This window comes from Pholcus phalangioides, unplaced genomic scaffold, assembly GCF_987345545.1.
Source record: "Pholcus phalangioides strain wild (caught in Gottingen) unplaced genomic scaffold, Ppha-v1.0 ptg000003l_1, whole genome shotgun sequence".
Classification (NCBI taxonomy): Eukaryota; Metazoa; Arthropoda; class Arachnida; order Araneae; family Pholcidae; genus Pholcus; species Pholcus phalangioides.
This window is the reverse complement of record NW_028301596.1, coordinates 47,517,812-47,543,454: the sequence shown is the minus strand read 5'-3', so window position 1 is coordinate 47,543,454 and position 25,643 is coordinate 47,517,812. Positions and strand designations below refer to the sequence as shown.

At 37.4% G+C, this 25,643-nt stretch overlaps 1 protein-coding gene and 1 non-coding gene across 2 annotated transcripts in view; both read right to left on the bottom strand.

Annotated features, from left to right (window-relative positions):
• Nucleotides 1-251: 251 nt before the first annotated feature.
• LOC149088722 (reversion-inducing cysteine-rich protein with Kazal motifs-like) overlaps nucleotides 252-25,643 on the bottom strand; it is a 93,584-nt gene continuing 68,192 nt past the window's right edge. Inside the window, exons 4-22 of the mRNA XM_089249301.1 lie at nucleotides 25,050-25,086; nucleotides 20,583-20,665; nucleotides 17,265-17,346; nucleotides 14,303-14,497; nucleotides 13,275-13,408; nucleotides 12,276-12,428; nucleotides 11,964-12,060; nucleotides 10,825-11,098; nucleotides 10,065-10,201; nucleotides 8,645-8,782; nucleotides 8,357-8,542; nucleotides 7,055-7,141; nucleotides 6,267-6,348; nucleotides 5,966-6,055; nucleotides 3,417-3,481; nucleotides 2,389-2,516; nucleotides 1,225-1,351; nucleotides 994-1,092; nucleotides 252-898 (exon numbers count right to left, since the gene is read on the bottom strand). Coding sequence (XP_089105427.1) covers nucleotides 468-898; nucleotides 994-1,092; nucleotides 1,225-1,351; nucleotides 2,389-2,516; nucleotides 3,417-3,481; nucleotides 5,966-6,055; nucleotides 6,267-6,348; nucleotides 7,055-7,141; nucleotides 8,357-8,542; nucleotides 8,645-8,782; nucleotides 10,065-10,201; nucleotides 10,825-11,098; nucleotides 11,964-12,060; nucleotides 12,276-12,428; nucleotides 13,275-13,408; nucleotides 14,303-14,497; nucleotides 17,265-17,346; nucleotides 20,583-20,665; nucleotides 25,050-25,086 — 2,625 coding nt within the window. The 3' untranslated portion in view covers nucleotides 252-467. The remainder of the gene's footprint in view (nucleotides 899-993; nucleotides 1,093-1,224; nucleotides 1,352-2,388; nucleotides 2,517-3,416; nucleotides 3,482-5,965; nucleotides 6,056-6,266; nucleotides 6,349-7,054; nucleotides 7,142-8,356; nucleotides 8,543-8,644; nucleotides 8,783-10,064; nucleotides 10,202-10,824; nucleotides 11,099-11,963; nucleotides 12,061-12,275; nucleotides 12,429-13,274; nucleotides 13,409-14,302; nucleotides 14,498-17,264; nucleotides 17,347-20,582; nucleotides 20,666-25,049; nucleotides 25,087-25,643) is intronic.
• Nucleotides 6,625-6,696, bottom strand: TRNAA-GGC (transfer RNA alanine (anticodon GGC)). Its single transcript has one exon. It is a non-coding gene; the product is annotated as a tRNA-Ala (tRNA).

Here is a 25,643-nt window from a genome sequence, read left to right as displayed (position 1 = left end):
GAGTCACCCACCATTATTCCGCAACAAAGATGGGACTCTTTTGACAGATCTTCGTCCCTCCTTTTTTCTCCTCATGAGGGGGGAAAAAAAAGTTGCCATACAGATAATAATCACCAAAGCAACCCCCCTCCCAATCTTGCACATGTAAACGGGGCTTATGTACTAATTTGTTAGAAGTTCCTCAGACGAATATGTCCGAAGTGCATGTGTGGTTTAATGGTAGATGCTAAAAAAAAAAAAATTAATACAAATTGCAAACAAACATGTTTTTCTTTAATAATAATAAAAACGGCAGACTAGTATAAAAGAAAATTGTCAAGCAGAAGATTGCTCTTTAAAAAAAAACAAACATTCGATTATCACGCACATGCCAAGAAACAATTATTTACAATTAAATTTCTTTTTTGACATATTTACAGTATTTACAAAAAAAATTTATACAAATAAAATTAAATAACCAACACTCATCATAAAGATGATAATAATCTGTTTGCGAAGAATGCTATAGACATGTACACAATACATAGATGGATTTTGAATACTGATTGGACAGAAGCACTGCCGAAAACCGGTTTGATTACAGTCGCTGTCGTCATGAAAGAAAGCGGCAGTTCAGTTAGTAAAGTCGGACTGTGCTGCACAAGAAGCGCTTGAATTTTCTCAGCTTCCCGTATACAGGCCTCAATCTGCAGACGTGTTGGACTATCTGGGATGGTGGTGAACAGCACGATAATTTCTGATTCTAAACTTAGGTATGCAAAAACTTCACATTCAGTCACTTTTACGTGTTCCCGGATTTGTTCGGCTATAGTCTGGACAACGACTGGATTAACATCTCGCACTGCTTCTACGGACCATTCCGATAACTTCCTGCTGTAGAGCAATCTCAAAGCCGCACCTGAATGAGAAACAAAAATGAATTTTAGCAATAGGATATATACGGTAAAATGATGCAACAACAGTTTGGATTCAACATGTCTGACTAATATTTACCACAGATAGGGCAACAGCCACCTGGTGGGAAAACTTTTGGGCAGTATTCAGATGGAAGTGGTGCACATTTGATGCCATAACATTTCGATTCAGCGCTGTCTGAAATTTTATGACACATAATGCAATAGTTAATTAAGAGTATAATTTTGGAAAAACTTCAAAAACATCTTCAGTTAATCATCCAATTAAACTCTAGACCAGAAAAAGGAACAGGCAATCGACTGAACTCACAAGAAGAGCCGACAGCGGCACAGGCTCCTTTATAATCGACTGACACACGCTCAGCCCATGCAGCACATTCAGTTGCGTATGTCTCTCCATTATGACCACAGACCAAGCCATTCGCTCGACAGTGAGGCTGGAAAATAGATTGAGAGAAAAAAATATCATTATTGTTCATGGCTTTCCTGCAACTTACTTTAGATGAATAAAAATTAAAACAAATTTACGTATGCTATGTCTAACATGGTGAATTCGTTGCTTTTTTCAGGCAAATACTTCAAGGTTCTCGAGACAAATGGCTCTAATCGGTATGAGTCAAGTTCCTTTAATGACATATCAAGTTGAATTACTGGACACTGAATTTAAAGATTGGTTTCTAACCACAAGTTCAAGACTTTCCAACAGTTGACAGACTAAATGATCGTAGTACATGTCCTGCTTTGTTCTGATTGGTTGTTGTGCATTTTGAATTCCCATGAGTGTCATCACCATGTCTAGACCCTATTTTCCCAAACTTTTTGTTCCATCGCCCCCTTATTAGAATTTTTTCTCTCTCGTCGTTCTCCAGCTCAAGTGAGCCCATAGGATCCTATGTTAAGTCTGTAGGTTCTATCCCCCCCCTGGACCATTCCATTGTCTATCCGGGGCAATAATATTGCCCACTCTGGGGGCACTGGTCTAGACGGACATGATTGGACAAGAGGTGTGTGCCAAACAATCCAATCGGTTGTGTCTAAGATTTCATTGTTAAAGATCCACGTCTTTCTGAGCTTTCTCTCCTCAGTGAGACTACCAGTTAGATTGCTCATTGTACAACCAAAAACATTCTTCTAGACATGGATGACAATCACATGAGACATCAACATTCTCAAAAAAAAAATCAGAACAAAGTGGCACAAGAAAGCATAAGTTGTGATCATTGGTAGGTCAGTTTTTGAAAATTCTTGGACTTACGGCCAGAAATGAATCCTCAAATTCAGAGTATCTGGATATACAGACTCCCAGTAATGCTGACTGTAATATTGGGAAGACATTCAGCAAAAAAACAAAACAAAATTGTACCATTGAAGGCCCTTTGCACCAGAGAAACATTTTTCAACAGACAACAGCGATAAAAATTCCCATTCAATTACTGATGCGATTGAATAGATCTCGGACAAAAAAGAATAATACCATGCATTTTCCATAGTGAGCGATGGTTTTCCCTTTCTGCAACATCCAGCAAATGTTTGGATGTTCGACGTTATCGGTGTCGCATACGGGAGCTTTCGGGTGCTTGTTGCATATCTTCTGCATGTCAACTACAAAAGAGAAATTTGAACATATTCAAAGGAAAAAAATTAAGCAGATTATCATAAATGAACAAAAACGCTGAATGAGAACAAACAGTATAAAACAGTTGAGTCTTTGGTCTTTACGGAATAAGATTATCAGGATTTGAATATCCTAATAATTGTATCATCATTATTATATGTATACCGGCAGAGGGCGTGACGTATCTCAGGACCGCAGATATCGTCATTTGCATAGGTGTCCAAATACTTATTGATAGATAGTGTAGACAGTTTTCATATTTACAAGGGTGAGGGAGGGGGCTTAGTGGGCTAAATAGTCCAGGGGGCAAGTTTGAAGGGGGTGGCAAATTTGAATGGCAGAGAAAATTAGAATGGGAGAAGAGAGTGGAAAGTTTGTACAGTGCACCATAGATTCACCTCTGCCTAGAGAGCAAGGGACTAGGTCAGTGAGTAATCAAATGAGTGACCTAGAGAGTTTGCAAACGTGTGAATGATAAAAGAGTGACCTAGAAATATTGCAAGCATGTTAATGACATGTGAGTGACCAAAATAGTGTGCAAGCATGTCAACTTGACAAATAGGAAATAAAATTGGGGGGGGGGAATGAAATGATGAGTCACTCATGACTCAGTTTGACTGATGTCAGAGCCCGGCAGTTGAGGAAACAATGACATAGAAGGTGTCTGACCACGTGAATGATTTAGTGACAGGCATATTTACAGGGGTGGGACAGAGCAGATTACAGCACAGGGCAGCGAATTAGAGGAATGAGTGATCAAGAAAATTAGACTGGAATGGGGGTAGAAGGGTGGTAAAATTTGTAACCCACAAGTGACAAAATCCCTTAAATCCACCTCTACTTATACGACACATTCATTGTTTCTTTCTTTTTTTTTTCCAACTCACCACAGTCATATTGCTTACAGCTCCTATGAACTATGCTCAAGCAAACTCTTTTTCTCGGGACGCACCTAATAACAAATACATGATACAAAGATTTAATCAATTGATGATCATTAATGAATAACGTATAAGAAACAATATATATATATAATCCAGTTTCAGTGACATGCATAAAATGTTAATCATAACAGCAGTTGAACTCTGATTTAATGAATCAGATAAAACCAACAGCTTTATTCAATGAATCAAAGGAAATAATTTTATCTGGGTTGAAATTAAAACAAACATACAGTGGATCCAGCTTACAACATTCCCACTTGAATGGGTTCCCGCTTTGAGTGACTTATTTTTGTGGTCCTAACTTTTACTAATACTCAAGCTTCCCCCCTGAAAACATTTTCCTGCTTATAACGTTTTTTCCTAACAGTTTTATGAAAAAAGGTTATAAACGGAATCCATCGAACATATTTCTAAAAAGCTGCTAAATTGTGGAATTTCTTTAAATATAAGTCGGTTATGTTAGGGTCTGATGTATATGTTTAAGTCAATGTTTTAATATGCTTAGTGCATGTGCCAAAGGGTTCTTGGGGCGTAAGACAGTGGTTCTCAAAGTATGCATCACAGCTCCTAGAAGTGTTGCCAACCTCAGTCATGGGCGTATTAAAAAGTTGATGTATTGATGTGTGTGCGTTCAATGCTTTGAAATGATTCTTTTTTAGACTGTTCTGGGAAAGCTGCAAATAAACTATGACAAGGCAAAGGGAGTCACAGGTGGAAAAAGTTTGAGAACAACTGGCATAATGCCTTATGTCCTGAGAATTTTTTCTGAGAAGGACGGCGAGAGCCTTTTTGTAGGCTGTTACAAGTTTTCCTGGGATGAACTGGTCCAAGCCTGCGATGCGCGATGGTAAAGCTGTTGTGTACCTCCTGAATCTGAAGTAACTAATTCAATAGTAATTTTCTGGATATTATGCCGACGTGAACTTCGGAAAGAAAAGTTATTTATCTTACTGGGAATTGAGTTCCAGACCTCGTGCAATACAGGCAAGTGCACTGACTATTATATCACAGAAACATGATTTTTCTTCCCTTGTGTCAGTGTTTTAGTCTGGATCGCAAGAGGACTGAGATTTGATTCCCGGCAGAGATAATTTTTTTCACACCTCTGCATAATATCCAGAAAGTCTCTTGATTTGATGTGTTGTGAACAGAAAAAAAACATCTATCTAATTTAATGTTAAGATAAAAGTATTTTTTTGACAACTGCAACTGTAGAGAAAATTTATAACTGATTTTAAAAACAGATAGTTTTCTATGCAGCTCTCATAAGAGATGCATGAAGTACGTTCTAGCTGTAGGACCATCTTAGTGCCATCTCTTCTTCATAAGTAAGTTAACATCTTTTGGTACAATGCTTTCTTTCTTTCGAACTGAGCAAGATTGGTCTCTGTCATCATAGGCAATTTACTGCCGGAAGTATGCATGTTTACCTAATAGCCTAAGCTTGTATTTAGTGTTCATGGTGTCCCTAATGAGTTTCCCTACATTGAAATTAGTATTGTGCCAACAAAGGGAATAATAGATGTCTTGTTATCCAGATAGTCGAGCTATCCATGTGTCGAGTTATCGAGATTCCAATGTAGTACATCGAATGGTCACTTTATTATGGCCACCTCACTGTTTTAAGTAAACGAGCTATGGGGCTCCATAGTTCTGTAATTTTGGGCATGTAAACATAATACTTGAACTCACACTTTTTAATGCAGATTCGGTCATTAATTTTTAAGGGGACTGGCTTTTTAAAGAAAAACAATGTGTTTGACCAACCTTGTACCATAAAAAGCTGCAAATGATTCGTAACTTTCACACAACATTTTACTTGCTCTATGCAAAGCTTGTATGCATTTTTGTGAATATGGCAATGTATATTCACGAAGATGTAAATATTTCTCATAAAATTCCAATTTTTATTGCATGTTTTTTCGTTTAGCATGTTTTTTTTTCTTATAGCATGCAGAGTTTTAACTAACTTTTATGAAACTTACAGAAAAGGGGTCATTCAAGTATTACGTCAACATCGGGGGGGGGGGGGAAGGGGGGTTTGAATTTTCTTTCGTCATTAACCACTCCCCTTTTGAAGATATGAAATATTCTAAGCTGCTGACGAAATTTTACTGACAGGGTGGGGTGGGGGGGGGGGGTCAAAAATGGCTGAAAATCTGCTTACATAATACTTGTGTGAATGGCCCCAAACTGGACACCATACATAAGACATATTGCAAAGAAATTTAAAATGTAGCAATTTAGTATTAGATGAGATGTGAGTATTTTAATTTTTTAATTACGCACGTGCAGGAGTTATGATGTACAAGAACTAAGACATTAAACTATGAATTTCAAAAGCATTTTGCTTATTCAATGACAATGGTGCTCATGTAGTGGCTTCATGAACTGGAAGAAATGTGGCATTCTGCCAGTCAGCAGTTGATCTATACACTGATCTATACTACCCTGAATGTGATTCAGGTTGTAAATGAGATATTATCTCTTACCTATGATAAGGATGGCAGGAATTAGGGCTGCATGGATCCGAGTCATAGCATGCACCAAATTCAAACTGATCTTCTGACAGACCAGAACACCTGCAGAAAACCAAGATAATTATTAGCAATAAAATAGAAGGGATCAATAAAAATAAACTCAAAATCTGTATAAGAAACATTGTTTTGCTTGTCATGTAAGATAAAACACACATCAAAATGAGCAGTTCTAAATAACATTGCATCAAATTTCAAGAATCCGGCAAGAATTACATGCTTGTCACACATAGAAAATGACAAAACTGCTTCTCACTTTGCCAGACAGACACTGGGATATGTTTTTCCATTCGCTCCACAAACAGGAACATAATGGTCAGGACAGTTGCATGGGAGACCTGTTCAAAGACAAAAACAATGGCTTTAGATTATACTAATACATCAGATAAAACCAGCATAACTGGAAGAATTAAATTTTAACACATATAGTAACCCCCTGCTATATCACACATGTTTGGAGACAGAAGGTGCTCGAGCAACCACAGTAATTTTTAGCATGATGCTAAATAACCTCATAATTAATTCACATATTGAAATATCTTTAGTAAGATATACGGAAGACTGGATGTTGTGAAGATATTTATTATTTTTTAAGGAAGGAAAAAACTCATCTCTGCCTCTACCGGGAGTCGAACCCGGGTCCCTCGTTTGCCGGACGAGTGCTCTGACCACTAAGCTACAGAGGAGATAGAGATTTTCCTTCGCTAGAGCGTATATATAATAATAAATATCTTCACAACATCCAGTCTTCCGTATATCTTGTATTAAAAAGTGGAGAGCGACATTCATGTCATCTTTAGTAAGGTTCAAGTCGAATACTCACAGTTTAAAGCACTTCTGACTCTCACGCCTTTGACAACTTTATCTAGTTTCTAATGTTAGTTAAATTTTTAACAACAGTTCCAGTAAAAGGCACAAAATATCTGAATGCACATTATAGCAAAAGGCTCTACTGTATTATGAAATGAGGGTTTTTAATTTTTGAATGCTTGGATATCTAGATACATCAAGTGTAAACAAAAACATGAAAGAAATTTTCTTCACCTGATCCACACTGTTTTTTGGAGCATGTCACTTCTCCAGCATAACAGAAGCAAGTAGCACATCCAGCTGAAAACTGTGTATTGTGATCTGGAAAGGAAGCAAAGTGAAATTAAAACCCATGTTCAGAATCTGATAGAAACTTTCACGAAACATAAAATTTAAAAGAATGTTTTAAAATTTTGACTAAATTTGACATACACAATGTATATTTGTCAAACATTGCATACAATCAGACAATGAGACATCAAATGATACTACTCAGTACAAGGTTTGTTAAAAAAGTATTCAACCATAATTTTTTTGTGCAGAACCAATGAAGCTAGGGAGACTTGGTTTGGTGCATGTAGGCAGTCTTAGAATGCTTGAATTTTTTCCTGCCTGCAGAAGCTGCAAGTCGCAGGTAGATCGCCGATGAGAGAGGAAGTGTAAGTAAATGGCATCACATTTTTGTTTGACAAAGTGGAGAAACTTGAACAACACTACTGCATTTATCGTGATGGAGCTGCAGATTGCAATGCAAAATCTGTTGGTAGTACACCTTGATAATGGTTGTGCTGTGCAGTGCATACTCATGATGAACCACGCCACTGGAGTCATAGAAGGTGGTCAGCATGACTTTGACATTGCATCTCCTGAAGACCAAATTGTCAGTCAAAATGGAATGATTAGATCCAATGTTACTGCTCACCTTGTCTGAAAGTTCTCTGATCGTGACATTCAATGAACCTGCATCACCAGCATCCTCACCTGGTCTATATAGATCTCATTGGATGTTGAGGGCTTACCAGAACTTGCTTCACTTTCCATTGATGTTTGATCATCTGTAAAGCAGATTTAAAACCAGCAGATCTGTAAAGCCACTCCTTTATCGGTGTGGTGCCCATTTCTTCATCTCCTAAGGTCTGTTTAATTTTGCGGATTGTTTCCACTCTCGGGAAACACCAAGCTTCATGCAAAATTTAATGTAGGAGCATTGTTTAAGTTCTTCCTGCCATTCTGTTAGAAAAGAAAATGTGACGGTACTGACTTACACTTCCTCATTCATCTGCTGTCTGCCAGTAACTAGCAGCTTTTGCAGGCAGGTAAAAATTTAGGCATGCACACTAGGATCGCCTATATACATGCACCAAACCTTGCTTCCCTAGCTTCATTGGTTTCTGTATGAAAAATTATGGCGAGACATTTTTTTGAACAAACCTTGTGTTCAACATGACAGTTTATAAAATTAACTTTCTCATACACGAGATAATAAAAATACAAAACCTAACTACTACGACTCAAATTTCATAAATGAGCACTTACTGTATTTTTTACCTTCGTACCAGCAATTATCATTGCTCAAACATTTTTGAGTCACACAGTCTTCTAGAGCTCCATTTTGGTTGCAGTAACAGACCATATGACATTTTGGCCCATGAGTATTGCTAGGGACTCTAACGAAAGAATTCCTTGGTACAACTAGCTGCGATATGTCTCCCATTTTACAACCTATTTATGAAAAAAAAATTTACTTGTGTGCATTTCCATTTTTGAAAAGAAAAAAAAACCAGCTACAACATGTTGGTGAAGAAATAAAAATATTTAACAAACCTGGGACACAAGTGTAAGGCACACATGGTTGACCATATAGGCAACTTCTATTCACCATACAAACATGATTTGGGCTACAACGATTTGGTTTGCATGGATGTGTAACTTCAAGAGCAGTTTCAATATTTTGACTTTCGACTGAAATAAAAAAAAAGTAAAAAAATTTATTTGAAATAACATTTATCGTTGATGAAATATTAATTACCACCAATCGTTATAGAATACTAAATAAAGATGCACACAAATCAGCCCATTCTGAACATATGCTGGGTTTCTGTGAAAATATGCAGCTAATTAAGAAGTCGTTTCTCAATGATAAGCTATAGAACTTTCAAGAGTGTGAAAATATAAGTGTGCAATATTTCTTTAACAAATATTGTTGAAGAAACTTTATGGACAGACATGCGAATTAAAAGGTACTGGAAGAAACTTTATGGACAGACATTTGAGTTAAAAGGTGCTGGAAGAAACTTGCTGTCTATTGAATTATGGGGATGCCATGCTTCACTCCAGATCTCGTATCCCTACAGTCTGCACATTTTCACTGCTGAAAAATTTCAAAAATACATAAATTTTTTTTTAACTCACAAACTATACTTGCCATCTGCAGCGTAAAGAGCAGGTGCTTTAATGACTATCACTAGCATTGCCACCTTTCTTTCAAACAGAAGAGGCAGATCATTAAGGTGATCATTAACTCGAGGAAAAGACATGATATTAAGCCAATCATTGCAAACTTTGGTAATCAATGATTAAAAGAAGGTTTGAAGTAAGAGTGATCTGATTAAATTTTTATTGAATACATTTATTTTGAATTGCCTTAATAAATTTTTGGACCATTTAGATAAAACTATTTAAAAATATTTTTTATGCCTATTTTTACAGTGACTTAGGCTCATTAAAAGCCTATTTACACTAGTTAAGTGATTAAGTAGTTAACTAAATGAAATATTTAGTTAACAACTACATTACTTAATCTTAATTAGTAAACAGCATTAAGAAATTCTTAATGCTCTTAAGTTTTTGATTGGCAAGTCTTTGGAAAAATAAAGCATCTTGAGATATGCAGTAGAACGTTGATTAACTGGGGAATAATAGGTTGAGGGTTATCTCAGATATTGAGAAATGGTTAATGAAGATTGAAAATGTGCAAAATAAGAGTGTACTGAACACCAGAAAATTAACAGATAAATAAAAATCAAACTTCTACACATGATGGCAATTGTAAAAATATTTTCAAATCAAGGGTTTGAATGGTTTTCTCATGCACAGCCTGGTGGTAGTAAAAGGTATTGTGCAAGTTGACCTTGATGTGGTACAGCGCCCCGGTTGATAGATGCTCAGTGAATTGAGGCTCTACTGTAAGTTGTGCCACTTAAGTGTAATTCAAACAGTGAAAATATTTTAAAATGCAAAATACCTAGATATGGGGCAAGAGAAATGCAGTGTGAATCATTTCCAGGAGGAGACAACTCTTCGCAAAGAGTTACTGGAGTTTGTCCTGGACTTAATCTATCCTTGTTTACACATTTACTCAGTATATTGATGCAATCTGATCTGTAAGATAAAGAAAAAAAAAAAAAGAATTATTCTATGATTTATGCTGGATAGGAGAATAGTGTTTTTTTTAAACATATTATGAGACAAATGGGTGCATATGAAGTTTAACTCTATAATGCCCAGATCGCCCGAAGTCGGCCGAGTAGGTTAATGCCCATAACTGCCTCAAGTCGGCCCAGCTCGGGGGTATGGGTATGTTTTGATGGGCTTTTGTCACCAACGGGGAAGAAGATGAAAGCTCTTGTCAGAGGCGGGAACGGAAAAGACAACTGCAACGCCCTATCAATGTGATTTTAAAAGCTGATGTACTAGAATGTTCCTTGAGAATGGACTAAGGGTACTCAATGCATTTTACAAAGAGATAATACTGTGAGGAAAGGGGTATTTTCAATATATATATAGGCAAATTATCTCCCGAAAATCCATTGAAATGAAAGGGTGAACGTCAATGCAAAGGGTGGCATGAATAGAAACTCATAGAGAAAGGGTGGGGAGAGGGAAAGTGGCCGAAATTTGGACGAGTCCACTTCGAACACAAAAAACTTGGTATTTTCATGACCCTCCCAGGTTTTCTATCTCGGCGTTAAAGAGTTAAGCTGCAAATCAAACATGGGACTCACTTGCAAATCAAATTCACATGGGTTTCTTTATGACAAGGCTTGATCTGTAAAGCACACGCTATAGCTTTCCAAACATCTGGATGACATTCTGCTATTTCTCTTACAGGAATTGTCATCATGGGTAATCGGATTTCTCCACCTTCCCATAACTTTATACTCTCCTTGGCTGCTTTATCTGCATGTGGATTGCAACTCCGAAACAATTCAGTAGGTCGATGATTGAAATTCGTGCAATAACTCAGTTCCTGGCAACCGAGCTCACATGGTTCGTCAACTGAAAGTATATAGATAATACATCTTTAAAAAATTATTTTCTCTAATGATATATTCAAAACTTTGTGAAAAAGCATTGAACTGGCAACCCTCAAAGGTATTTGAAAACATAAAATTCAGCAGAACCTCAATTAACGTGTGATGAACCGAGGCACATGAAAAGATCTATGCATGCATCTATTTCATTGATGCTGCGTGGTGAATTGAAAGAAAATCTTGCATTTCAATTACAAATGGGAGAAAAATGTAGAATCAAAGAAAGAAAAAATAGCTATAATTAAAAGTCTAAAATGTAGAATTGCTATAGAATGTGATGTTGGAGAAATAGCACCATGCAGAAATAGAAAAGCTTTGGGCTGAGATAGAATGCAGATAGGCTTTGAGGTAAAAAAACATGTTATGTATAAGAAAGAAACCGAATTTGACAAACTTTATGAAGCTCTTTTTGTTTGGTTTATATAGCAACATGCCCAAGGAGTTATCTCATCCTGGTGCCATTTAATAGGAGAAGGTGCTGTGAATGGTCTTCAAGTGAAAAAAATTGGTGGTGATGAGTTGTTTTGGGCAAATCAAGATTGGCTAAACAAATTTGAGAGAAGTAGTGTAAGATTAGACAGCTGTATATGTGCAGAGAGAAAAGACGTTTTTAGGAAAATCCCCCCCTCCATTAATAAAGGTGACCCTTGACCCCCATTCCCTTTGATTAATAAAGGTTTTACTGAACATCACTTTATGTGGAGAATAATTAAATTTATAAAAAAAAACTAAAATAATTTCATAACCATTTTTTACATCAATAAAGATTCACAATAAATCAACTATTTCATAAAATGACATGAAAAGGTATGGGGAAGCGTAGATCCTACCTTCTGCTAAGCATCTGCTCATTTCAGACTCTGCCAGCTGATACCTGCATAATCGGTGAAAGTCATTCCAATGATTGATCCACTGGTAACTGAAAGCCTGCAAAGTTCATAACAAGCATCTGATACATTATTTCCACCCAAAAACTATCATGTAAAAGAATATAGGTGATGCTTAAAATTTATTGCAGATTTCAATCATCATCACAAAAGCTAAAACAACCATCAGGGAGCTTATAGATATAGCATAATTCAATGATTGTACCGCGTTACTTTATGAAGTTAAAGAATTATCTGATTTAATCAGAGTTTTACCTCTTCACATAACCTCTGACAGTTGACCGTGACAGCTCTGTAACAGCACTGAAGCTTTGCACTGTCCATTCCCATCTTTTCAGACTGGATAAGAGATCCTCCAGGTTCATTTACAGATGCAGAATTCGCTAGAAAACACTGCCACAACTTATCCTGAAAAACACATTTTGAATTCAATGATTGTGATACATGAATATAAGCAAGTAAAAATTGAAATGAATTTTATTTTTCTGATTACAGTAGGACTCCAACTAACTGACTTAGGAGGTATCCAAGGTTCTTTTCATGAACTCATTTAAAAAAAATTAGGTGCAGTAAAATGATGTGCTAAACACATTGTGACAAGCTCGTTCAGAGAATGTCACAGTTTATAAAAGAGCTCCATACATTGTAAAGGCACAAATGTTTCTAATGGATGATACAATTGACTGGTATTTAATGATACGAACATACATGGCATAATGAATGCATGAAAACAGGTGCTACGGCATGGTGCGAACTGACAAAAAAGTCCATAGTGGTGACACAAATACAATGGCACAAAAGTGCCATCTATCAGACATAAACACAACCAATACAACATGAGATCTTATGTGTTAGCTTAGCTGTGTGTGGGGGCAATAATTTGAAGGAGTACAATTACAAATATAAATTTAGAGCTCTTGAATAGATAAACATCTTAAGCCTATCGCTTGTGAACACCATGGTAGTGCTTAATGACAGAAGACATTAAAAGACTATTTTTCAAAGCACAGTGTACAAAGGTATATATAGGGAAGGGCACATGCCCCCCACCAAAGACCATAAAAAATTCAAAATATTTTTTAATATCTTTGCAAAATGATTTAAAACATGAAATGTATATATATTTATATGCTATTTTATAATCAATTTATTTTAATTCAAAATTAACCAGACCACCAAGCCCCCCCCCCTCCCCCGCTACGCCCTTGGGTCATAATATACCTCAATATACCTCAAAAACAAAACTATACTTACATCTAACCTAGGCAAGCCACAGCCTCCTTTGCCAATGTTATCGATGATATCCTGAGTTATTGTGCCAGTTTTTAAAACCTCTTTACACGTTTCACGGCACTGGGGATCCGGGGATTCATCACAGCAATGCATGTCTATATAACATAGAATAAACAAATTGTAAAAATTATATAATTAATTTTTCTTGTAAATATTAATTTCATTTGGTTTAATAGCTTTAGTTAGTGAAGCAACTAATTCATTGGAAATATGTCGGGAGGAGAAAATGTGACTCTCAATGTGGGGGTCCATGGGGGGGGGGGATAATATGATTTTTAAGGGGGAAATTAGTTTGTTAAAAGGAACAATTATTATTTATGAAAATTCATATTTGGCGGAAAAAGTAATTTCAGAATTAATGAAAAGCCATATTTAATGAAAAAATTTCTGAATTAAAGAAATTCATATCCAATGAAAAAAATAATACACAAATTAATGAAATGCCATATATTTAATGAGGAAATAATTTAAGTGTCATTGAACATCCATATTTAATGAAGAAAAAAATGATCTCAAAATAAGTAAAATTCTCCAATAATGCCCTGCTGGGTTTACACGTTAAGACACTACTGTGAGAATCAAGATACCCCAGTACAACTTACTGACCATTGGGCTTCGTGGGAAATTTTTTTCTGGCCTGCACTGTCTCAAAGATTGAAAACTCTACCAATTCAAGTTTTAAGTGACTAATTATAAGCTACTTAATACATACATTGCACCTTGCATAAACATTCCTCTGAGGAATTTTTGATTCCTCTGAACCAATTTCAATGAGTTGCGTGTATGATTATTCAGTAGCAATCAAACCCATAACTTTAGTTCTGATTAAATTAATTTTATGATCACACACAGAATTGACATTAATTTTCATGACCACATGTTGATAAACAATTCAATGGAGCATTTTTCTCTTGGGAGGGGAAAAATATGAGATTATCTAAAAATTTTGAAAAAAAAAATGCAAATAGTTTCAGCAAAAACGGCTTTACTTCGAAATGGATGATCTGCGGGAGTAACTTGAATGTAAATTCGAAGGCACTGGAAGACTTGAGGACTGTCCTGAGTACAATGTTTGTTAACAGCATCCCGAAGTTGCTTGGAAGGCGTGAAAGGTCCCGAAAATACCTCTTTGCAAACTTGATGGCATGAGCTAGTCTGAGCACTGCGACAGCATCTTTCACCAGCTATATACAAGTATGAGAAAGTTATTTTTAAGAGCTGGAGCCAGAACTTGCAAAAAATTTCACTAAAGCAACAAAACAAAATAAAACAAGACAAAACAAACTATATTTTCAAAATAATCCACACTCAACAGATGAAAGAATGTAAAATGATATTGCAAATTTTGATTCAGATTCGAACTTGATGCTGAATATCTGGAAATACAAGTGACTTGATTTTCGAGTGCCTCTGACAGCTTTATTGGCTGATATTATGTAGAGATGGAATGAAAATATTTGGTTACAATTCCGTATTCAACCTATTTGCCAAATAATAGGTTCAATCAAATACAGTAAAACCCTGATAGGTCATCACCTCATGTTATCAAAAAATTATGACGGCTTAAGAGGAGTGACGACTTATCATTTCCATCTGTGTGTGTGTGTGAGAGAGAAATGAGCTGACTAATATCACATAGCACATCACCTCATATCATAGGCGCGGAACCTGGGTCCTTCCAAAATTTATTGGAAGGGCCATTTGATCCACTTCCCAATAAACTTTGCGGTGTGGGGGGGGGGCTGAATTCCCCAAAAAATTCATGAATATACAATGGAAAGCAACATTTCACCTGCATATGGGCTTGAGTCCCATATATATATATATATATAATAATAATTCAATGAATGGCGGTTTTAAACCCCCCCCCCCCATGTTTACTTCATGTCAGAGCCTCTGCCTCACATTTTTTTTTTTATCACTATGGCTAACAAACTCAACTGCTTAGTGCACATAGCGTATAATAGAAAGATGCTCAGTTTTTATCATTCAATTACCATTTATTTAATTGTGAAGTTGTTTATCTCAGCCTTCATTAGTATTTGTCTTTTTAACAGTGCTTCTTAGTGTTTTATGAAAGTTACTTTGAAATTTTGGGAATTTCCTAGAACAAATTAAAATATTTTCCAAAGAAACCTATAGAAAATTGTTTTTTGGCTAACGAATGTGATTCTGGAACAAATTATAATTTGTGATACCTCAGCTAACAAAGGTATACCTTTGTTAGCTGAAATATCATTGTATTAAGCTACTGAAAGGGGCAAAGATCTGAAGGGGGAAAACAAGAAAATGCATCGTAAATTTTATGATGCTTTACTAGTTGGGAGTAAATAAGTTAATGGTTGACATTTTCTTTTAATCAGATGTAAAATTGTAACAAGTGTTGGAAAAAAAAATTGATTCAATTAAATCAAAATAAGTAATATCAAAATACAATATATCGTTGCTAAATTTAATTGTCAGTATCATGGCAATAAAAATCTTTCAATTATTTGTTTTTTAATATTTATTCAAATAATAAATTGTATAATTAAAATTCAATTTCAATTGTTTAAAGTTATCAATAACGTTATTTACAATTGAAAACACCAATTTTATTTTACTAATTCTGATGTATTTTTAGTAAATTGATTATCGACTGTCAAATATTTGGCCAGTACATTAACCAAAAATTTGATATTCGGAGAAATCACTTTATCTGTCCCCCATCCCCAGTACTATGCACTACAACTTTACATGAATCTTATAAACATTCCTATGCAGAATTTCTTATGACATGCCGCAATGTGTGGTCCCCTAATATAGTTATGTTTTTAGAGTTGGGCTTGATTCGTATTCTCACTGGTGCTGCCACCTGTTTTCCACATTTTGAAATGAAGATAGTAAAAACGCTTGAATTTTTGTGATATGTATGTCATGATGTTGGTCTGCCTTGCACTCTGCGGAGAGACTTCTTCAACACTATGTACTACTACTTAACCGAACATGCTCCTCGTACACATGCCTTTATGGAATTTCTAATGATTCGGCACATACCAGAATGTGTGTTCTGAGTGTATGCTTGGCCCCCCCCTAACATATTTATATTGTCGAGTTGCACTTGTTTCGTGTTCATGCTGCCATCTGGCTTCCATTTTCGGAAGTAATTTCCATCTTCACTTCATATTCTTACTTCAGAGAATATACTGTCATACAACCCGTGTCTAAGTTAACAAATATGGTGACTTCCTGCACAAATCATGAAATAAACAAACCTAGATTTGAAGAAACATAGAAATGAATATTTTTTCCCCTTTTTAAAGGGCACTAGGTATTTCCCCCCTGAACTTCAAGTTATCCATCTGCCTATTTCTGCTTCAAAAAATGCTTAGTTTAAAGCTGTGGATTTTCTTCGATATACTTTACGGGCCCATAATTAATTTTAAAACAACCTAAACTATATCAATTTATGCAGTTGAATACTAAAAGACAATACGGAGACATTAATTTTCATGCTTGAGGAGATATAACTAAAAAGTTGAAATTAATGTTATTGCATGGATATCTAAATCAAAAGTAGGTCCGGCTAATTACTTTCATATCTAATTTTCTGGGGGCTTCGTATCTCTAAGTGAACTCAATATTTCAAAAATTGAGAATTCAATACAATTTTTAAAGTTATTGATGTGGTGGAAAACCCCACCAAATTTCTGCATTTCTACAGTAAAATCGTCAATTTCAACACTGATTTCTATGGGGATCATCCTTAGCCTGATCCTCAAAGAGATGCTGATGATGATTCTGACGTCCATTCAAAAAGCCTCTCATTACTGGTAGAACCCCTTTATGTACGTATGTGAAGGCGTCTTAATTATTGGGAGGATGGCAAACCATTATAAAGGCATAAACTATTATACATATATATACTGGCAGCATTAGAGAAGTGATAGATCCCCAAAAAAATCGTCATACCTTCCTGTTTCTCAATACATGTATAGAATGCTATTTCATCACTTTTGCGGCAAGAGTCAGTCAGGTCTAGCATCGATTGCGCCTTCATAAAAATAACAATAATGAAACATCACTCACTGTTTCTAAAAACCAGAAATTGTAAAAACATTTTTTTTGTGTGAAAACTCATGAGGGGATTATAAAGAATAATTTTTTAAAGAATTATGTTGATCACAAATCTGTGACTATCAATTAACTCATAGACAATGCATATATGTGTAAGTGATAACATATGACCAGTAATTACCACTGTATGAGTGAACCAGTCACTGAGTAAGTGAGTGAGCCAGTGACAATTTGAGTGAGCCAGTGACAATTTGAGTGACCATACAAATTCATAGCTGAAAAAAATTCATGACAACAATTTATCAACTCAATGCCTCAACCACGAGAGTGGCGAGAGATCACTGAGGTGAGATTGCTGCACACATTCCACATGCAGTTCACCAAAAGGGAAATTCAGACAAATAATTCATCTATGAAAAAACCACCACTGGGAAGATACACAGACAAACAATTCATGGATAACAGTTCACCACCAGTGAACAAATGAGTGAATGTGTGAGAGGGAAATGAGTGGGTGAAGTAGAAATTCCATAGAGGAATGTGAATAAGTTACTACTACTACTTAACTGTACCACACCTCGTACGCATTCCCCTAATGGTTTTCTAATGAATTAGCACATGCTGGAATGTACATTTATGTGTTGTGAATATAACATGAAGTTTGTTTCTGTGTAATGCTTGTGATGTATAGTGCTGCCATCAATTTTTGTTTTCCGTTTTCAGTGAATAAGCTAGTAAGTGACTATATGAGTAATGGAGTGACTAACTGCATGAACAGGCCGCAACTAGAAACCAAAACTAAATCAGTTGCCTGAGGCAAGTGTTGATTTTGATGCCTCATGGAAAAAAAGTAAACACAGCGTACCAACCCCACACTGTCCTTTTCTAGTTGTGGCCCTGCATATGAATGATCGATGAAGTGACTATGAATGAGTGGGTGAGTGAGTCAGCGACCACATATGAGTGAATGAAAGAGTAAGCAATTGAGCAAAGTCAGTGATCATATGAGTGGGAAAGTGGCAGTATGAGTGATTCGCTCATTTGCTGCTGCTCACTCACTCCCTGACTCCCTTGATCAATCACCCACTTGCTCATCCACTCACCGTCAATGGATGTTTGTCTGTGAATTCGTGAACTGCGAGGCAATGAATTGTTGGCGATGAATTTTCCGCACACATAGAGGATGAGCTTATATTCTTTATACATAGACGATAGGCCTTATGTATACATCAATGCCAGGCATCTTCAACCCGTTGCTCATGAGCACCACAGTGCTCCCTGAAACACCCAGGATGCTCGATGCTCCTGTCCGATTTTGTGCTCGTGAGCACTTGATCAATAATTCCAATTAAACAACTTGTACACATTGCATTGAAGGATTGAAATCATCCTAATTTCATGCATCAGTATGCCAAACTTGTCATAAGGGTGCTCTTCTTTTGATGATAGGTCCAGGCAGAGTGCTCGCGACTAGGTTGAAAGACCTCTGATTTACGCTATAGGGAAGAAAGCATGAAATTTTTCTCTTGATATAGAACTCCAACTATTTGCACATCTGTCATAGAAATATGGAAAACTAACAACGCATTTTGAAATTGAAGAAAAAAAATGAAATTAGTTAACCAAAGTTAACTGCAGTTATTGTCTTTCCCCCCCCCCCCATGCTAAAAGTTTACTATACAGGAGCCCATGAAAAGTATAGCCTGGGGCCCCGTTGCAGGATGTGGGGGGGGGGGGTCCACAATTTTGTTAGTCACTCTTGCATATCTGCTGCTCACATTTGAGATTACAAAAAATGATCTTTTACCAATTTCTTTTAGCTCAGTTCTTGAAAATTTAATTTATAAACATTGAAATCTCTGGTGCCATCTATTGACACAATGGGAAACATTATAAGCAAAATGAAACCAATCACGTAACAGCTGCTGCCATTTGATATTTATAAAAAAAGAACAAACCTTATATCTAGAATCATCCTTGAAAACTAGATGGCAGTAAACCTTTCATCAAGGAAATATTTTTCATATTATGAGGGCCAAAACCGTACCCCCCTTCAGGAGGAACTCCAGTAAGTCAAGACCGACAATATTTATAACATCCACCTCTATGGTTGCCTGTATCAGCGATATCGTCAGGAACATTCTTGGACTGGCTGCAAATTTAACATTGACATTAAACGTTTTTTTTACACCAGCCAAGGATATTTAATGTCAATGTCGAATTTGCAGTAAATTGAATATGCGCGCCACCATATTTGTTGACAGATAAAAATTCGGACGGCTTTAACCATAAGTGGGAAAAAAGAACCCCCCGAAATATGAATTTGCTGCTATCTACAGTTTTGAAATATTGCTACTTACGATTTTTCGTTCGCTTTCTAAATAATAGATGACAGCCATGGAGGAAAGAATAACGTAATAAAAGGAAAAGTAATGTATTCTTTCCTCCATTGATACCAGCATAATTTTCCTTTTCGTGATTCACAAATGAAGTTTTTAAATTTTTGAATAGATGGCAGCATAAGTTCTGTTTTCTGTTTGATTCATTAATGAAGTTTTCTAATTTCTAGATAGATGGCAGCAACACATGCAGTATCAAGTCATGGACTTCAAATCGAATTAGCACAAAACTGACCATATTTTCGCGGAAAACGAGCGGAATTCGGAATCCCAAATATGTAAAAACACGAATAATTGCTAAATATAGACAAAAACGATGCCAAAAAAGTGATCAAAATCCCTAATTACAACATAACTTACTGAAAAATTGCCAAATGGTGGGAAATGAAGCGTTCGTAGGGAAAGGGGAATGCGAGGGGGGGGGGCACAAGTGGATAAAAAAACAAAAAAACGCACCAGCTAATAGGAGGAGGTAGACTTGAAAGTCTGGGGGGGGGCACGGTGATTGCTGGGGGCATAATGATGATGACGATGTCAATTCATAAATACGCAAATACGTTAGATCCGTCGGTTTTACCTTTGACGCTGCTCCCCCCCCCATGGCCCCGTATCTCCTCCGCCCATGTCATAGGCTGAGATGTTCTCAGATGCAGTCACCCCTCTTTTACAGCCAAATAATAACTTCCCATAATAAAAGTATGCATTTCAAACCCCCAATTAGCGATCACTCTTCTTTTACAGATGATTTTTTTTCAACTGCCCATGTCCGCAAAATAGAGGTTTTACTGTACATAATTTATATCGATTAACTTACTTGTAAGCAAGCCATTTTACATTTTTCTGATTGAGGCATATGACAACATGGCCGTCCAACCCATCCAACACCCCTGTCGATTTCTACAACAGAACAAACATTATTACCAGAGAGAGAGAAAAAAACAACACACATACATTTCATAGCGTTAGTTTCAATGAAACAACAGTTCACGTTGCAGAAGACACACTTTTTTTTATTATTAGAAAAACAGTAAAAAGTCTGAGTAGCATTAGAACCTGGATAAAGTTATGGGTATATCAAAGATAGTTTTCTGAGATGCACAATACAGGGCGATTCAGAAAATATAGGAAAAACTGTAAAGCCCCGTTCACATGTGCAAATTATTGCGATAGCATTGGGAGTTCTAGTACCCGCTTGACGACTTTCTTCCTTCGTAAGGCAAGCAGTAAGGACAGCAGTTATTTTGGTGAAAATTCAGGAAGCTGGTTTTAAACCCGCTTTTTCCATTTCCCATATGAACGGGGCTTAAGAGGTGATAGTACACACCAATACACGCAATTGTCATTAAAGAATGCATGGTCTAACCAGGGCCTTCGTGATGTTAGTTTGTTTCTCTCTTACACCGGGCCTAGAACAGAATCTCCTAGAGATAGAAGGTCTCCGCACTCAGCTTGTGACGTCAGTAAGCAGTCCACCATTTTCCCTCAGAATATTCAGGGCAAAAAAAATTCCCTGCTCAAGACAGTATCATCGTTGTGAGGAAAAGAAATGATCGGGTTCAGAATTGGCGATTTTTATGCACCATATCCAATCACTATGCGGTATTTGTGAGCCAATCAGAAAGATTCTACGCCAAAATAAGAAGAAACGAAATAGGATGCTGTGTTTCAAAATGTGGCAAACTTGCTAGGTAGTGTGAATGACGTTTATGGCAAACAGTGCAGAGGCCTTCGAAACGTCCGAATAGCGTGTTTCGAAACGTCCGCTCCGCAAACGTTAAAACGGCATCCCTGTTGAAATTTATCGGGAGAAAAAGAACACCATGCATGCAAATGTAACCTGGGGAAGAAGGAGAAGAAACCGTATGCAAATCTGCGTCACAGTGAATAAAAGGAGCGGACGCCAGCCCTGTGAAGTTATTCCAGCGTGCAACCGTACCAACAGTTGCAACGTACGGGATAATGGCGCACTCTAGTAATACTGAGTCCGCGCATTTTATTCACTGTGACGCAGATTTTCATACGCATAGGTGCCAATTCCCATACTTGAAAAATCTGTAGTTTATCATGTGATGACACACTTCGGCATCAAAGGAAACTTACTTTGGGATTGTAACGGGTGACCCATGTATAAATCCCATTTTCGCGGGATGCATCATATTTGGCAACAATTATCGATTTTTCGTTCTTGAAATCCTGAGATTTTTCATATTTTTCTCAAGGAAACGTGGTCAGCCTAGACTGAAGGAATACTTTCTTTAGGGATTTTCCATTCAAACGAAAAACAATTGGAGGACTTATAGGGATCTTTCCACGAAGATACGAAAAATCGGAAGAATCTGATATTTCCGACCGGAAGATTTTAATAATGCTGAAAAATCGGAAGGCTTCCGGGTAAATCGGAAGCATTACGGGTTCTTCTTCTTCCCCCAGGTTACATTTTTTCATAACCAGGTTACATGAATTTCAACAGGAATGCCGTTTTAACGTTTGCGGAGCGGCCGTTTCGAAACGCGTTGGCGTTTCATGTTAGACCATGCATTCTTTGATGACTATTGTTTGTATTGGTATGTACTATCTGATCAACCTGTATAATGGCGGGCGTTACTGTAATTTGAAAATAACAACTTTTACTGCTTCAAAACCGTACCAACGGTTGTGTCTGTTTTGACAAACACGTTCAAAAATAGCATAATGCCAATGTTTAGGACTATGAGTCGATTTTCAGTTAAACTGTGCCTTCTGTCTGGCTGCAGTTACATGTAGCCAAAACAAAGGTTGGTGATACTGATAATGAACCCAGCCTTACTATTACGAATGTGAGCTGAGTGAGCAGGCATACCTTCAACACAATACTTAAATAACATGAAAATTCAGAGGTTTGCCATTTCACTAAAAATACGGAAGACCGGTGGCACAACTCTCTGACAACATAAATACGTTAGGGGCCACAACACATTCCTGCATGTATGAATTTGAAATGTTACAAATTATTCAGGGAATGGTTACGAGGTGCGTATACAATTGAGTTGCAAATTAAATTAGTGATTCTCACGTATTCCTAAGAGGTCCGTAAGATCTGTCCAAGGAATTTGTTAGTGTTAGTAGATACCCAGTGTGTGGTCCGCTGGTTCCTAGACCCACCGATTAAATAAAAAAATCGCGGTGGTCCGCGAGACCAGTATAGCGCTGGTACCCCTCCTCCTTTAAAACTTCGCCCCCTCCCCGCATGATACATTGATGTCCGCAGTCATTTTATACTGTCTCAGCCGTTTAAATGTCCAATGATGTCATAATGTTTGCAGACCAGTAGTTCTCGTATTCAGTAGATAGTGACTTGTGTTTCTCAAAATTCTAATGCTGACACAGACATGCCCGAACAGGGATTCAATCCCAGACCTGCTTAGTCAGAGGCTAGCTCCATAACCCCTGGATTGCCAGGTGGCAAAATACGTACATGATTATTATTACTATTACAGCTCAATTTAATTCAAAATGGCATAACTTGCAATCATGGCTTCCACATCCTAAAGCGAGGCCCAATAGTCTGGGATCTTTTGCGAGCCCCTTCTGTAGTTAATTTATAGCGCAAAAAGGCAAAAAAATGACAAGAACTGTCCTTGGCCCCATTGCTAGAGCCCCTGTCAGCCCTTCCTTTGTGGGGCCATGCTTGTAATGTAATATTAACAACATAATACTAATAATATTGCGGTGTGTCTAGAAAGTACAATTTTCTGCTTTCTAACACATTATTTGGTCCGAATTTCCTTTTGAAAATTTTATAAATATCGCCAATAGACATTTCAACTCCGGTACTTTTTTCTTTCTTTCAAACCGAGCACAATTAAGGTCTATCGCCACGGGCAATTTACTACCTAGTGCCGGAATTGTAAGTGTGTGTGCACCTAACAGGCTGAATGCGTATCTAGTGTTGTGTTTGCTTTTTCAGTGCTGCCATCTATATTTCAGAAGTGAAGTGTAATTACTGAATATTTGTACCGTTTGTAGGCCTGTTGCTCTCTGCGGTGAGACTTTCTAACGGGGGGGGGGATCGGCTTGCATTTGCGCCTCGAAGTTGGGAACCACAAAAAATCAACTTCAGCCGATCACCACTGTGGCGGGGACGGTGGGGCTCGAACCCGATGCGAGTCCGCCACTATGACTACTCGACCACCACATCGGCAGTGTACTAGACAACAAATCCACATCTAGTACTAGACAACAAATTTTGAAACATTTTCTGTGTCCTGAATAAAAACAGCCGTAATTTGGCGTAATTCTGCGTTATTTGGCGTACTGAACACGAATCTGACCCATGAAAAGCTGGATTGGTTCAGGACCTCCTCGAGATAGAAGGCCTCCGCAGTTTGCTTGTGATGTCAGTAAGTAGCCCGTTTTCCTTCAGAATATTCAGGGAAAAAAAATTTTTCCTGCTCGTGCCAGTATCATCGTTGTGAGGAACAGAAATGATCGGGTTCAGAATTGGCGATTTCTATGCCCGACATCCAATTACTATGCGGTATTTGTAAGCCAACCAGGAAGATTCTACGCCAAAATAACAAGAGACGAAATAAGATGCTGTGTTTCTTCAAAATGTGGCAAACTTGCTAGGTAGTTTGAATGACATTTATAGCAAACAGTGCAGAGGCCTTCTATCTCTAGGAGGTGCTGATTGGCTCCGGCTTTCTTTCTAATTGCATATCTAACACATACATTGAAGGGTCAAAAGTCACGGGACACCTCTTAATATTGCTGCACTTCGCCGGGTAAAAGAAGGTCCCACACGATATTAAGAGGTATCCCATGACTTTAGGCACTTCAGTGTATATTGTAGTGCAATGCGAATACATCGAAGCAGAATAGAAAAAGTAATAAATGTGCAGACGGGGGTTTGAGTCCCAATGAGCGCAGATATGAATTTTCTTCCCTGTAATCATCATCTCCAAAAATAAACCAGTCTTTCGATGAATCTTGTATTAACATGTGGAGAAGAGGACATTTCTACATAAACAGAGAAGTATTTGCCAGGGCCATCTTAAAAGCATCATGGTCCCCCCCCCCCCCCCGCCAGGATCAAAAGTGATTTTTTGAGGCCTTAAATGGCAATTTTACATGCTTGCTCTTGAAAATTTCAAGCAGATATAATTTTTGTGTGAGCACCACCTCTTTTTTTGAGGGCCTGGGTCTGGGTGAGCCCCTATGCCCCCATGCCTTAAGATGGAACTGGTATTTACATGCATAAAAATTAAAATTATATTTTTTTGGAGAAATAGAAACTACATACCATTGAGGGTTTCATTGAGACAACTCCAGAAAGGGAACTAAAAGCAAAAAAAAGAGAAGAGGATAAAGTAATTACCATTTCATTTTTGGAGAGAAACCAATAAAATAACAGCAACATTCAAATACAAATACAAATACAACGCCACAACAGGCAAATTGCCCAACGAGGTGGCTGACTTAAGAACATCATGGATCCCCGAGCCATTTTTTGGAGGCCCTACCTACTACTGCTACACCACACATGCCCCCCCCCCCCGCGGAACCCCCCAACGAATCGGTACATGCGGGAATGTGCATGTACGTGTAGTGCAACCTGACGTAAAGTTTGTTTCTGTGTAATGCTTGCTATGTGTAGTGCTGTCATCTGCCCCCAGTTTTTCTAACTATGAGTGAAGTGTTATGGTTGAATGATTTACCGTTGTAGGACTGTTGCTCTCTGTGGCGAGACTTTTTAACGGGGAGATCGGCTCGCATTTGCGCCTTGAAGTTGGGAACCACAGAAAACCAACTTCAGCCGACCACCACTGTGGGGTTCGAACCCGGATCCTCGCATCACGAGTCCAGCACTATAACCACTCGACCACCACAGCGACAC